The sequence below is a fragment of the Cetorhinus maximus genome, chromosome 24 (genome assembly GCF_964194155.1).
Source record: "Cetorhinus maximus chromosome 24, sCetMax3.hap1.1, whole genome shotgun sequence".
NCBI lineage: Eukaryota > Metazoa > Chordata > Chondrichthyes > Lamniformes > Cetorhinidae > Cetorhinus > Cetorhinus maximus.
The window spans coordinates 23,289,426-23,305,814 of NC_135902.1; the positions used below are offsets into that span (position 1 = coordinate 23,289,426).

The 16,389-nt window shown below is 45.2% G+C and overlaps 1 protein-coding gene across 2 annotated transcripts in view; it reads right to left on the bottom strand.

The window, feature by feature from the left end:
* The window catches only part of xylt2 (xylosyltransferase II), a 261,068-nt gene that overhangs the window by 83,443 nt on the left and 161,236 nt on the right, over positions 1 to 16,389 (bottom strand). For both annotated transcript variants that reach the window (XM_078570870.1, XM_078570869.1), the window contains exon 8: positions 5,322 to 5,584. In XM_078570870.1, the coding sequence (XP_078426996.1) occupies positions 5,322 to 5,584 (263 nt within the window). The remainder of the gene's footprint in view (positions 1 to 5,321; positions 5,585 to 16,389) is intronic.

Genomic DNA, 16,389 nt, shown 5'->3' on the forward strand with positions numbered 1-16,389 from the left:
TGACTTATAATGTTGCGAAGAATAGTAGTAAGCCTGAGGATTGGGAGAATATCAGAAACTAGCAAAGGGCGACCAAAAGTTGATAAAAAGGGAAAAGATAGAATCTGAGCGTAAACATGCCAGGAGTACAAGAGCTTTTTGTAAGATCATAAGATATAGGAGAAGGAGTAAGCTATTCAGCCTGTCAAGCCTGCTCTGTCATTTAATAAGATCATAGCTGATCTGTTTGTGGCCATAACTCCACTTTCCTACCTGCCACCACCCCTCCCCCCCCACCCCATAACCCTTGATTCTCTTGTAGATGAAAAACCTGTGTAGTTCAGCTTTAAATATATTAATGACTCAGCCTCCATTGCTCTCTGTGGAAGAGAATTCCAAACACTAACGATCCTCTGAAAGAAAAAATTTCTCCTCATCTCCATCTTCAATGGGAGATCCCTTATTTTTAAACTGTGTCTTCTAGTTCTAGATTCCCCCACAAGGAGAAACATCCTCTCAATATTTACGCTATCAAGCCACCTCAGAATCTTATATGTTTCAATAAGATCACCTCTCATTCTTCTAAACTCCAGTGAGTATAGGCCCAATTTGCTCAACCTTTCCTTATAAGACAACCCTTTCCTCTCAGGAATCAGCCTAGTGAATCTTCTCTGAACTGCTTCCAATGCAAGTATATCTCTCCTTAAGTAAGGAGACCAAAACCATACAGAATACTCTAAGTGTGGTCTTATCAATGCCGTGTACAGTTGTAGCAAGACTCTACTTTTATATTCCACCCCTCTTGTAAGGAAGGCCAACAATTCCTGATCCCTCTGTACTGCAGCATTCTCTCCATTTAAATAATATTCTGTTTTTTTGTTTTTCCTGCTAAAGTGGACAGCCTCACATTTTCCCACATGACACTCTATCTGCCAATTTTTTGCTCACTCACTTAACCTATTGCAGATAGGTTAACCTACTTACCCTTTTGCAGATTCTTGGGATCCTTTTCACAACTTGCTTTCCTACCGATTGTTGTATTGCCATAAATTCGGCTACAATATGGTCAGTTCCTTCATCTGAGGCATTAATAAAGATAAGGCCCCAGCACTGATCCCTGTGGCACTCCACCAGTTGCAGTTTGCCAAATTGAAATGACCCCATTTATCCTGATTCTCTGTTTCCTGTTAGTTAGCCAATCCTCTATTCACACTATCCTCAACACCATGAGCTCTTATCTTGTGTAGGAACCTTTTATGTGGCACCTTGTCAAATGCTTTTTGAACATCCAAATACATTACATCTACTGGTTGTCCTTTAGCCATCCTGCTTGTTACATCATCAAAGAACTCTAACAAATTTATTAAATATGGTTTCCTTTTTACAAAACCACGTTGACTCTGAATGTTTAATGTTTTCCAAATATCTTGTTACTACTTCCTTAGTAATGGATTCTAACATTTTCCCAATGACAGATGGTAGGCTAACTGACCTATAGTCTCCTGCCTTCTGTCTCCCTACTTTCTTGAATCGAGGCGTTACATTTGTGGTTTTACAATCCACTGGCACCTTTCCAGAACTTAGGTAATTTTGGAAAATTACAACCAATGTGACCAAAATCTCCACACCACGGCCAGAATTCTATGTCGCTTATGCTCATGGTTAGTGGATGGGCCAATCAACCAGGTGCCCTTCACGTTTTTGCTACAACCTCAATCCAGGGTGGGATGAAATGTCCGGGGTGAAATATAATAAAAAAAGATGTCTGGAGTTCTTTGAGGTCTGCTGTCAGATTGTATGTGCTGCAAGACATAATTTGCTGCATTTTTTCCTTCCCATTTAATTTGTGCAGGTCTGCAGCTCCCTGAGGCAGCACCGCAGCAGCTGTCTGCCTTCAGGGAGCTCATTAGAAGCCTGCACCCTCACTTTTCTCAGCAACCGCCCACTTCCCACTCCCCCCAGCAGTGCTGAGCCTTTCTCAGTGAGTGTTTCACGCTGGCTGCCCGTTAATTGGCTAGCCAGCATGAAATTGTGTCCGGGGGCTGATCACAGCCTGAAGTACATTTTGCGTCCGCTTCTGGGCCTGCCAATCGCATGCGCCTGATGAGCACAAGATCAGGCCCACTTGTTTTAAGACTCTAGGATGCAGGCCATCAGATCCGGGGGACTTCTCAGCCTTTAGTCCCATTAGTTATCACAGTACTTTTTCTCTAATGAATGTGATTGTTTTACGTTCCTCCTTCCTTTTTGCCACTTGATTCCCTTTAAGCATTTTAATGTACAGCGCATGAAATTGTTATTATTTTAGCCTGAGATAAGATGAGCACAAAACTGTTCAACGTTTCTGTCATTTCCTCATTTCCCATTACTAATTCCCCAGTCTCATCCTCTAAGGGACCAATGTTTACTTTAGCTACTCTTTTCCTTTTTATATACCAGTAGAAGCTTTTATTATCTGTCTTTATATTTCTTGCTGGTTTTCTCTTATACTCTTGATTTCTCCTCCTTCATCTTTTTTTAAGTCATCCTTTAGTGGTTTCTAAAGTTTTCCAATCTTCAGGCCTACTACTAATATTTGCAGCATTGTACACCTTTTCTTTCAACTTTTTACCATCCTTAACTTCCTTACTTAGCCATGGATGGTGTATCCTTCTCAGAGAGTCTTTCTTTCTCAAGTCTTTAGTGGTGTGCTACAGTTCACTCTGGGAGTCCAAGTTGCAGTAGCAACATGCATGTTTAAGTCAGGGGCTACAGATAATGATGGTAGAGCTCCAACATTCTTTCCAGCACATGGCTGACCAGGAATCTCTCCTACTTTTAGCACTTGTCATTGCCATGTTTTAGAAGGATTTTCCATGTTATCAATGCACATTTCTTGGACATCAAGTCTCAGGGTGGATGAACCTAGAGCTTCTGGGTCAGAGGCAGGGATGCTAATCACTGCACCACAAGCCCTTCTCTCGAGTCTTTACAAATATATGAAAAGCAGGAGAGTGCTAAAGTAAACATTGGTTGCTTAGAGGCAGAGACAGGAAAAACTATCATAGGAAGTGATAATGATATTCTGGGCTGGATTTTCCCCTTGGAGTCGGGAGCCACAAGTCAGACCATTTCCCATCATTGCGTTCGCAACTTTTATAAGTCGGGAAAGTCCCAAAAGATTTTGGTCTCTGGGAGTCAGGGGCGGGCTGGAATTGGGCACACCGCCCTCAGGAACAGGCCTGAGGTGAACAGAAGCGTGCGGGTGGCGAGGCAGGCTGGTTAGAAGGCCCGCCTCAGTTCATTGGGACATCGTCCCAGTTCTGTACAGGGTTGTTAGGCTCCCTAGCTGTCATCCCTCATGCCCATTCACTGTCTCCCTGCCATGCTACCTCATATCTCCATGCCGCCTCAAATTCCCCCATAACCCCTCTCATTGCCCATGGCCCCTCCACACCCTCACATCTCCCTCCACACCCCTTCTATTACCTTCATGCCCCTTACAAAAGAATGCAAGAAATAGGGACAGGAGAAGACAACACAGCCCATTGTACCTGCTCAGCCATTCAATACGATTATGGCTGATCTCGGGCTTCAACTCCATTTTCCCACCCGCTCCATGCCCCATGTGTCCTTCATACCCACTCTTCCAGTATCCACTATGTGCAGAACGAATGAGCCATATAATCACACTGGCAACTATTTGAAATGTTCCTGAAACTGAGAAAATAAGCAAACAGGCTTTGAAAATCTTTGAAAAAAAAATGCCTCTTACAACCTCATAAAACTAATTCAAACACAGCCATTCATAGTATCAATGACAAAAGCATAAATTTTTAAAAGCTCTAAGGGACCAATCATTTAGGATGGATATGAGGAGAAATTACTTCACTCAAAGGTTTGCGAATCTTTGGAATTCTCTACCCCAGTGGGTTGTGGATGCTCTATCTTTGAATATATTTAAAGCTGGGATAGACATGTGTTTGGTCTCTCAGGGAATCAAGGGATATGGGAAGCAGGCAGCAAAGCAGAGTTGAAGCCTAAGATCAGCCATGATTGTACTGAATGGCAGAGCAGGCATGACAGGCAATGGGTACTCCTGCTCCTATTTCTTGTATTAATCCTCTTGACGCTTCTTAATCTCGTCCAAAATGGCATTGAAAAACCACATTAAAGATAGAATAACTAATTACAACCATATAAGCTGTCAATCAAAAAAACAAAACTAGCATTCCCTTCTGCAACTGTGCAAACAGTCCCCTGTCCATTCGCCATTGTTGGAACTCAGCCAAACATCCATAATGAGGCCATCTAGAAAAAAGTGATCTGTTGATACAGTTGCCAGGAAAAATAAAACAGGGATCTAGAGGCCAGTTAATCTAACATCAGCCATCGGGAAAATGCTGGAATCTTTTATTAAGAAAGCTTTAACATTTGTTAGATAAATATTCATGCACCATTAGGCTCTTAACTAAACCTGACTCATTGCTTATTACTAAATCTAATCTGACCCACTCCTTTTTTGGCTCTAGAACATATTGCTGTAGAAAATTATCCCTGGCACCCTCAAGGAATTCACTACCTTTTGTGACATATGCTTGAGTCTCACCTTTGCCCTCTACCAATACTCTCCCTCTCCTGATTCACTGCATCACTCTCTCCTTGTACCGATACTCTGCTTCGCCCTGTGCTGATGCTCTACCTCACCCTCTCCCACCCTCAATACTTTGCCTCACCCCCTCCCTGTCCAGATACTTTGTCTCTCCCTCATTCTCTCCCGATACTGTAGCCTTGCCCTCTCCTACACTTTGCCTTGCCTTGTCCCTCTGCCTCACCCTCTCCCTGTCCTGATACTCTGCCTTGCCCTCTGCCTCTTCTTGTCCCTATACTGTCTCTGCTGATGCTATGCCAAGCCTTCCCCTGATATCTGCCTCAACCTTTCTTAGTCCCAATATTCTGCGGTGCCCTGTACTGATTTGATGGCATGGAATAACACAGACAGACTGTGATTATGTCACTGCACATACAAAATGTGATGATGACACGCGTTCCACAGACTGTGATATAATTGCACTGTGCACGATGTGATGATGTCACTGCATTCAGTACTGAAAACTGTCTTGTGTTTTCTCTCAATACTTCTGAAGTACAGTTCCATGGCCATCATGACCTTAGAGAATATTACACCCAAGCCTGGCACCCACACACTTCCCATCTGGTAACATTAGGCTGATCAAGAAAAACCCTATCTATTTTCCACTCTCTAGCCTAGAGGCACCAAGATCAACTTCAGTGCTGTGACTTGGCTGAGGCAAGCTAAGTGCACACAGACCTGATTACTGGGCTGATGTTTACTATCATACCTGCAATGGCTGTCTGTTCCTGGTCGCCACAACGTCTGCACTTTGCTCAGGCCCAGCCTGAAGAAAGCCATGTAGCTGGTAATTGCAACATCGGTAAGGCTGCTCAACCCATCCATCTGATCAAAGACATTCTCCCAGTAGGCTTTCAGAGCTGGTGTCCCTGGTGGGTAACTGCCATACAGGTGTGAGTCCAATATATCAATCACTTCCTGGTTAACTGATGATTCAAACTTCCTAGCAAAAAATGTTGGTCTGGTCATTTGCTGTGAATAAAGATGCAGAAAACGAAATCAACACTGCGAATCAGGAAGGAGAATAACTGCCTATCAAATATGCATTTTAGGATCATAAAATGGTTACAACACAAAAGGCACATTCAGCCCATCATGTTTATGCTGGGTCTCTGAAAATGCAACTCACCTAGTTCCACTCTGCTGTCTTTTATTCCTCTAGCCCTGCAAATGTTTTTCTTCTGATAATTCTCTAATTTCCTTTTGAAAGCCACGATTGAATCTGCCTCCTCTAAACACTATGCTGGTGCATTCCACTTGCTGCGTAAAAAAGGTTTTTCCACATGTCTCCGTTGCTACTTTTGCCAATCACCTACTTCTCCATCCTTCTACCAGTGGGATCAGTTTCTCCCTATCCAGTCTGTTCAGAGCCCTCATGATTTTGAATACCTCAATCAAATCCCCTCTCCAATCTATCCATGTAACTATCTTCACCCCGGAACCATTCTTGTGAATGTGTTCGGCACCTTCTGTAATGCCTTCACATCCTTCCTGAAGCATGGTGCCCAGAACTGGACACGATACTCCAGTTGAGGCCGAATCAGTGTTTTATTCAGATTTATCAAAACTCCTTGGTTTTTGTACTCTAAGCCCCTCTTTATAAAGCCCAGAATGCCGTATTCTTTACACATCTTTCTCAACCTGCCTTGCCACCTTCACTATATCCCCAGGCCCCCTCTGCTCCTGCTTTCCCTTTGGAATTATATCCTTCATCTATTTTTGTCTCTTGCTGTTCTTCCTACTAAAATGTATAATTTTCCCTGCATAACATTTTATTTGTCACTTATCCATTCCAACAGCTTTATATCCTTTGAAGTTATCACTATCCTCCTCACAGTTCACAATATTTCCAAGTTTTGTGTCATGTTTGAAATTGTACCCTGTACACCCAAGTCTAGGTCATTAATACATATCAGGAAAAAAGCAGGGATCCTAACATCCTCCAGTTTGAAAAACAAAAGCTCACCACTACACTAATTCCTCACTCTACGTTGACTCGATAAATACTCTTTCGCACGAACAAGGCAATTGGAAGCACATACCCCTTAAAGTTCATTATAATATCATTTGCGTGCAGGAATTGTTGATCATCTGATTTCTTATTGCTCCACAAACAACAGAAATTAAATTTTGAGGCAGTCAGAGCAGGGGAATAGAGATAAAAACACAGAAAAGATAATTCTGAACAAAATTTAATTTATGGAGTGAACATTGGCGTTTTCAGGTAAAATTTGCTTCAACAGCAAATTATTTTGGAAGAATGCTATTTTATTTCAAGAGGTACTATCCGTTGCTAGACAGCATTTGAGGTACTTGATCTAGGGTGACTATTACTTTCTTGCTTAAACAGATTTTAGAAGAGTACAGAAGCGAACAGTCAGGATACATCTCACCTCATGGGGAGGCAATGGCATAGTGGTATTGTTGCTAGCCTCGTAATCCAGGAACCCAGGGTAATGCTCTGGGGACCCAGGTTTGAATCCTGCAATGGCAGATGGTGGAATGTAAATTCAATAAAAATCTGGAATTAAAAGTCTAATGATGATCTTGAAACCATTGTCGATCGTTGTAAAAATCCATCTGGTTCACTAATGTCCTTTAGGGAAGGAATTCTGTCGTCCTTACCTGGGTCTGGCCTACATGTGACTCCAGACCCACAGCAATGTGGTTGACTCTGAAATGGCAAAGGAGGCCACTCAGCTGTAACAAAATCACAAAAAAGGAATGAAACTGGACAGACCACCCAGTATCGACCTCGGCACCGGAAATGACAATGGCAATCTCAGCCCCGTCGATCCTGCAAAGTCCTCCTTAGTAACAATTGGAGGCAAGTGCCAAAATTGGGAGAGCTGTCTCACAGACTAGTCAAGCAACAGGCATCCTCACGGGATCGTACCTTACAGATAATGTCCCAAACATCACCATCACCATCCCTGGGTATGTCCTGTCCCACCAGCAGGACAGGCCCAGCAGAGGTGGCGGCACAGTGGTATACAGTCAGGAGGGAGTTGCCCTGGGAGTCCTCAACATCGAAACTAGACCATATGAAGTCTCATGGCATCAGGCCAAACATGGGCAAGGAAGCCTCTTGCTGGTTACTACGTACCGCCCTCCCTCAGCTGATGAATTAGTGCTCCTCCATGTTGAACATCACTTGGAGGAAGCACTGAGGGTGGCAAGAGTGCAGAATGTATTCTGGGTGGGGACTTCAATGTCCATCACCAAGTGTGGTTCGGTAGCACCAATACTGACTGAGCTGACGAGTCCTAAATCACATAGCTGCTAGACTGGGTCTGCAGCAGGTGGTGAGGGAACCAACAAGAGGGAAAAACTTACTTGACCTCATCCTCACCAACCTGCGTGACAGATGCATCTGTCCATGACAGTATCGGTTGGAGCGATCACTGCACAGTCATTATGGGGACGAAGTCCCGCCTTCACATTGAGGATACTGTTGTGTGTCATTACCACCGTGCTAAATGGGATAGATTACGAACAGATCTAGCAACTCAAGACTGGGCATCCATGAGGCACTCTGGGCCATTGGTAGCAGCAGAACTGTACTTGAACACAATCTGCAACCTCATGGCCTGGCATATCCCCCACTCTACCACTAACATCGAGCCAGGGGATCAACCCTGGTTCAATGAAGCATGCAGGAGGGCATGCCAGGAGCAGCACAGGCATATCTAAAAATGAGCTGGTGAAGCTATAACACAGGACTACTTGCTTGCCAAACAGCATAAGCAAGTGATAGACAGAGCTAAACGATCCCACAACCAACGGATCAAATCTAAGCTCTGCAGTCCTGCCACATCTAGTCGTGAATGGTATTGGACAATTAAACAACTCACTGGAGGAGGAGGCTCCACAAATATCCCCTTCCTCAATGATGGAGGAGCCCAGCACAGCACTTCATAAGATAAGGCTGAAGCATTTGCCGAGTGAATGATCCATCTCGGCCTCCTCCGGAGGTCCTCAGCATCACAGTTGCCAGTTTTCAGCCAATTCAATTCACTCCACATGATATCAAGAAACGGCTGAAAGGACTGGATACTGCAAAGGCTATGGGCCCTGACACTATTCCAGCAATGGTACTGAAGACCTGTGCTCCAGAACTTGCCAAGCCCCTAGCCAAGCTGTTCCTGTACAGCTACAACACTGGCATCTACCTGGCTATGTGGAAAATTGCCCAGATATGTCCTATACACAAAAAGCAGGACAAATCCAACCCTGCCAATTACCAGTCTATTCTCGATCATCAGTAAAGTAATGGAAGGGGTCATCAACAGTGTTGTTGCTTAGCAATAACCTGCACACTGATGCCCAGTTTGGGTTCCGCCAGCGCCACTCAGCTCCTGACTTCATTACAGCCTTGGTTCAAACATGGAAAAAAGAACTGAACTCCCGAAGTGAGGTGAGAGTGACTGCCCTTGACATCAAGGCCACATTTGACAGAGTGTGGCATCAAGGAGCCCTAGCAAAACTGGAGTCAATGGGAATCAGGGGGAAATCTCTCTGATGGTTGGAGTCATACCTAGCACAAAGGAAGATGGTTGTGGTTGTTGGAAGTCAGTCACTTCAGCTCCAGGACATCAGCACAGGAGCTCCTCAGGATAGTGTCCTCGTCCCAACCATCTTCAGCTGCTTCATCAATGACCTTCCTTCCATAATGTCAGAAGTGGGGATATTTGCTGATGATTGCACAATGTTCAGCACCATTCACGACTCCTCAGATACTGAAGCAGTTCATGTCCAACTGTAGCAAGACCTGAAGAATATCCAGGCTTGGGCTGACAAGTGGCAAGTAACATTCACGCCACACAAGTGTCAACAATGATCATCTCCAACAAGAGAGAATCTAACAATCGCTCCATGATGCTCAATGGCATTACCATCACAGAATACCCCATTATCAACATCCTGGGGGGTTACCATTGACCCGAAACTGAACTGGACTAGCCATATAAATACTATGGCTACAAGAGCAGGTTAGAGACTAGGAAGCGCGCAACGAGTAACCCACCTCCAGACTCCTCAAATCCTGTCCACCCACAAGGCACAAGTCAGGAGCATGATGGAATACTCCCCACTTGCCTGGATGAGTGCAGCTCCCATAACACTCAGGAAGCTGGACAACATCCAGGGTAAAGCAGCCCGCTTGATTGGCACAAACATTCACTCCCTCCACCACCAACGCACAGTACCAGCAGTGTGTACCATCTACAAGGCGCACTGCAGGGATCCACCAAGGCTCCTGAGACAGCACCTTCCAAACCCACGACTGCTACCATTAGAAGGACAAGGACAGCAGATAGATGGGAACACCACCACCTGGCAGTTCCCCTCCATGTGACTCACCATCCTGACTCGGAAATACATCGTCATTCCTTCACTGTCGCTGGGTGTACCAACACAACATGGACTGCAGAGGTTCGAGAAGGAGGCTCACCACCAACTTCTCAAGGGCAATTAGGGATGGGCAATAAATGCTGGCCCAGCCAGTGAAGCCTACATCCCATGAATGAACAAAAAAAACCTCAGAAGTACTGGGGAGGGGGAAAATGATAGACATTTGCATCACTGTTATTTTTGACATAAGTGCAAAGACATGCATATCCTCTACCATTGTTTCCCTTGTCAAATTAAAAACAGACTGAAAGAACAAATGTTCTTTGTGAAAGTCACTACAGTTATTGTGCCATTCTGGATGAGAGAAAAATCATTTGGCATTAATTTAAATTTATGCAGTTTTTTTTATATCGTTTGATTTGTTGGGCTGTAACTTCTGAGCTCTAGTGTAGTGCCATCGGCGGGGAGCGGGGTGGGGATACCTCAAAGATGCCCCCACAGCAAACCCCTGCCCAGGAGGTTCCCAGGTAAGGATTGCAAGGCGGATGCCTGGGAAGTGCAAACTTCCGATGAACAATTTCCCTTCACTGGGAGCCATCTGAAAATGCGACTTAAACCATAAACTTCCAACTGTCTTACATCAATAATTGCCCAGCAACAGTTAGAAGAATTATAACAACTTCGAGCTTCTGGGTAACTATTGTACATACCCACACCGGCCCTCACGGGACTCATGCCACCTCCTGAACCCCCCAGGGAACACCTGCCACGTCCCTGACCACACCACCACATGGGGCTCCCCACCCCTGTGGGACTCTCTCCCCCCACCCCATGAGACTCCCCCCCCATGCCCCAACTACACTCTGCTGCTGGGAACTACCTCCTCCAAGGCCCAACTCCCCCTAACTGCCTGGCTAGGCCCAACTGCTGACTCCCCCCTCCCCAGCCAGGCCTGACTCCCCTCCCCCGGTCAGGTCCGACTCCCAGGTCTGACTCTCCTTTCTCCCTCACACACCCATTTCCCCAGGCAGGCTTGACTCACCTACCACACACCCCACACCATAGCCAGGCCCAACTCCCCATCCTTGGCCAGTTCCGGCTCTCCTCTCTCCCTCACACCCCTATCTCCCCGGCCAGACCTGACACCCCTACCACACTTCCACGAGGCTCCCCCCACGCCCCGACTATACCCCGCTGCTGGAAACTCCCTCCCCCAAGGCCCACATCCTCCCATCCTCCCGGCTAGGCCCAACTGCCGACTACCCCCTCTCTGGTCAGGCCCAATTCCCCTCCCCCTGGCCAGGTGTGACTCCCAGGCCCAACTCTCCTCTCGCCCTCACCCTCCATTTCCCCAGCCAGTCCTGACTCCCGACCTCTCCCCCCAACCTCCATAATGACTGACTCCCAAAGTCTCACCCTCCACCCTCCCTCAAGGCCCAACTGCCAACCTCCACCTCTCTAGACCCGACATGACCACCAGCTCCCCCGCACCTTCTCCCTGGTTTGTCAAAGACCTTTAAACGTGGCTGGACCTTTAAACTTACCTGGTTTACAGCAGCTTGTGCCGTTAAAAAAAGGGGATGTGGCTTGCTTGCCTGTGACAGAGCAACCCTCGATGGTAGGCCCCAGGAGTGAGCTGCACTGCACAGATCTCGCCCAGCCTGAATCAGAAGGTTGGGCAAGATGAGATCTCCTGTATTTCCAGGATAACTACTTTTGAGCAGAGTGGCAATCTGACTCACTTGCCATTCCTACGCAAGTTACAGCTCATTGTATTTTAAAAGTTATTTCAGCTAGGAATACACAGTACTGCACATATACATGCATATGTAAATATACAGTAAAGTATTTCAACTTGTACATTGGTTTTTCTGGGCAAGAAATGTCCAAAAGAACCTAACTCTGGTTTTAACATTGATTCCAATGGGAACCTGTGATTCGCTTAAATTTGTTTCAATTAAACATCAGTGGTAGGGAAACTACTGGAAAAAATTCTGAGGGACAGGATTAATCTCCACCTGTACAGGCAGGGATTAATCAAGGATAGTCAGCATAGCTTTGTCTGGGGGAGATCACGCCTAGCAAATTTGATTAGTTTTTCGAGGAGGTGACTAGTTGTTAGATGAGGGTAGTGCAGTTGATGGAATCTACATGGACTTCCATAAGGTTTTTGACAAGGTCCCAAATGGGAGAATGGTCAAGGAGGTAAGCGTCCATGGGATCCAGGGCAATTTGGCAAATTGGATCCAAAATTGGCTTAGTGGCAGGAGGCAGAGGGTGATGGTTGAAGGTTGGTTTTGCGATTGGAAGCCTGTGACAAGCGATGTACCGTAGGGATCAGGGCTGGGACCCTTGCTGTTTGTAGTGTACATTAATGATTTAGATGTGAATATAGAAGGTATAATCAGTAAGTTCGCAGATGACACAAAAATTGGTGGTGTCATAAATAATGAGGAGGAAAGCCTTAGATTACAGGACGATATAGATGGGCTGGTAAGATGGGCAGAGCAGTGGCAAGTGAAATTTTATCTGGAGAAGTGCGAGGTGATGCATTTTGGGAGGACTAACATGGCAAGGGAATACACAATGAATACTAGGACCCTAGGAAGTACAGAGGGTCAGAGGGACCTTGGTGTACCTGTCCATAGATCCCTGAAGGCAGCAGCACAGGTAGGTAAGGTGGTTAAGAAGACACATGGGATACTTAACTTTATTAGTCGAGGCATAGAATACTAGAGCAGGGAGGTTATGTTGGAGCTGTATAAAATGCTAGCTAGGCCACAGCCGGTGTACTGTGTGCAGTTCTGATTGCCACACTATCGGAAGAATGTGAGTGCACTGGAGAGGGTGCAGAGGAGATTCACCAGGATGTTGCCTGGGCTGGAGCGTTTCAGCTATGAAGAGAGACTGGATAGGCTAGGACTGTTTTCCTTGGAACAGAGAAGGCTGAAGGGGGACCTGATAGAGGTATACAAAATTATGAGGAGCATAGATAGGGTAGATAGGAAGAAACTTTTCCCCTTAGTGGAGATGTCAGTAACCAGGGGCTATAGATTTAAGGTAAGGGGCAGGAGGTTTAGAAGTTTTGAGGAAAGATTTTTTTACCCAGAGGGTGGTTGGAATCTGGAATATATTGCCTGAGGGAATGGTAGAGGCAGGAACCCTCACAACATTTAAGAAGTATTTAGATGAGCACTTGAAACACCATAGCATACAGGGCTACGGGCCAAGTACTGGAAAATGGGATTAGAATAGATAGGTGCTTGATGGCCATCACGGACATGATGGGACAGAGGGCCTATTTCTGTGCTGTATAACTTTATGGCTCTAAAGTTGTGATTTCAGAGAGCGTAACAATGACATTAAATAGGAATTTCTGTACTGTTTCCTGTCACTAAGCCAATTTTGTATGCAAGCTGCTACTGTCCTTTTTACTCCATGGACTCTAACTTTGATGACAAGCCTGTTTTGTGGCATTTTATCAAATGTCATTTGGAAGTCTGTGTGCACCACATTAATCATATTACTCTCTTCAACCCTCAGTTATCTAATCAAGCAAGTTAGTTAAACACAAAGTGCCCTGGGCCCAAACACTCCTTTCAAGTGAAGCAGTATTTCACTTGCATTTCCCCTAACTTAGTCTACTGCATTCGTTGCTCCCAATGCGGTCTCCTCTACATTGGAGAGACCAAACGTAAACTGGGCGACCGCTTTGCAGAACACCTGCGGTCTGTCCGCAAGAAAGACCCAAACCTCCCTGTCGCTTGCTATTTTAACACTCCACCCTGCTCTCTTGCCCACATGTCTGTCCTTGGTTTGCTGCATTGTTCCAGTGAAGCCCAACGCAAACTGGAGGAACAGCACCTCATCTTCCGACTAGGCACTTTACAGCCTTCCGGGCTGAATATTGAATTCAACAACTTTAGATCTTAAACTCCCCCTCCCCCCATCCCCACCCAGTTTCCTCCCCCTCCCTTTTTTTTTGTTTTCAATAATTTATATAGATTTTTCTTTTCCCACCTATTTCCATTATTTTTAAATCTACAACTAATACCTTGTCAATCTTTCCACCCCACCCCCACTAGAGCTGTACCTTGAGTGTCCTGCCATCCATTCTTAATTAGCACTTTTCTTAGATAATATCACCACCTTCAACACCTCTTTGATCCTTTTGTCTGTGACATCTTTTGATTATCTGCTCCTATCACTGCTTGCTTGTCCCTACAACCACCCCACTCTCAACTTCTCTCCCCCCGCCCCCCACCTTAAACCAGCTTATATTTCACCCCTCTCCTAACTATACTTCAGTTCTGTTGAAGGGTCGTGTGGACCCGAAACGTCGACTCTTTTCTTCTCCACCAATGCTGCCAGACCTGCTGAGTTTTTCCAGGTAATTCTGTTTTTGTTTAAGAAATTAGTGCTGGCTTTGCTAATTAATCAACAATTTTCCAAGTGGCTGTTCCTTTGTCCCAAATTTTTGTTTCCAGATGCTTTCCCATTGTCTGTAGTTGCACTTCTTGAACAAGGGTGTAACATTTTCAATTTTCCAGTCCTTTGGTACCATCCCTGTATCTAAGGAGGATTCGGAGATTATGGCTGGTACCTCTGGAATTTCCACCCTTACTTCCCTCAGTATACTTGAATCTATTTCATCCGGTTCTCATAATTTATTAACTTTAAGTACAGCTATCCTGTCCAACACTTTCTCTTTATCAATTTTCAGTTCATCCAGCATCTCAAATACCTCCTCTTTCACTATGACTTGGGCAGCATCTTCTTCCTTGGTAAAGACAGGTGCAAAATACTCATGTTGTATCTCAGCCTGCCCTGCTCCTCCTCATGTAATTCCCCTTTTAGGTCCCTAATTATCCCCCCTCTTTCTTTTATCAACCATTTACTATTCAAATGTCTATAGAAGACTTTTGGATTCCATTTTATGTTAGCTGCCAATCAGAAGAGCTGTCAGCTCTTCTCACACTTCCTCTTTGCTTCTCTTGTATGTTTTTTTCAATTTCCCTCTAAACCTTCTATATTCAACCTGGTTCTCAACTGTGTTATCTACCAGACATCTTCAAATGCAGCTTTTTCTACTTTACCTTACTTGCTATATTTTTCACCATTCAGGGGACTCTGATTTTGCTTGCCCTGTTAATGGCATGTTAGTTATATTGCTAAGATGCACAGGTGAAGGCCATTGTTTAATTAAATACCTAGTGCACTTACAGACAGAGACTGAGGTGTCAGCTGTGGCTCAGTTCATAGCACCCTTGCCTTTGAATCAGAGGGTTGTGGGTTCATGTCCCACTCCCAGAAACCAAGAACTGTGATTGTACTCGAAAAGAGTTGCAATCTGTGACTGTTGATAACTCGAAAGCGTTTCAAGTGGCATATCATTGAGGTGTCAGCTGTGGCTCAGTCCATAGCACCCTCGCCTTTGACTCAGAGGGTTGTGGGTTCATGTCCCACTCCCGGAAACCAAGAACTGTGAATGTACTCGAAAGAGTTACAATCTGTGACTGTTGATAACTCGAAAGAGTTACATCTTCTAAAAAGAGGTGTCAGCTGTAGCTCAGTTCATAGCACCCTCACCTTTGAATCAGAAGGTTGTGGGTTCATGTCCCACTCCCGGAAAACCAAGAACTGTGAATGTACTCGAAAGAGTTGCATGCGATCTGTTGATAACTCGAAAGAGTTACAGACAGAGACTGAGGTGTCAGCTGTGGCTCAGTTCATAGCACCCTCACCTTTGAATCAGAAGGTTGTGGGTTCATGTCCCACTCCCGGAAACCAAGAACTGTGAATGTACTCGGAAGAGTTACATGAGATCTGTTGATAACTCGAAAGAGTTACAGACAGAGACTGAGGTGTCAGCTGTGGCTCAGTTCATAGCACCCTCACCTTTGAATCAGAAGGTTGTGGGTTCATGTCCCACTCCCGAAAACCAAGAACTGTGAATGTACTCGAAAGAGTTACAATCTGTGACTGTTGATAACTCGAAAGAGTTACAGACAGAGACTGAGGTGTCAGCTGTGGCTCAGTTCATAGCACCCTCACCTTTGAATCAGAAGGTTGTGGGTTCATGTCCCACTCCCGGAAACCAAGAACTGTGAATGTACTCGAAAGAGTTACATGCGATCTGTTGATAACTCGAAAGAGTTACAGACAGAGACTGAGGTGTCAGCTGTGGCTCAGTTCATAGCACCCTCACCTTTGAGTCAGAAGGTTGTGGGTTCGTGTCCCACTCCCGGAAAAAAAAAGTCAAGAACTGTGAATGTACTCGAAAGAGTTACAGACAGAGACTGAGGTGTCAGCAGTGGCTTAGTTCATAGCACCCTCACCTTTGAGTCAGAAGGTTGTGGGTTCATGTCCCACTCCCGGAAAATAAAAAGTCAAGAACTGTGAATGTACTCGAAAGAGTTACAGAC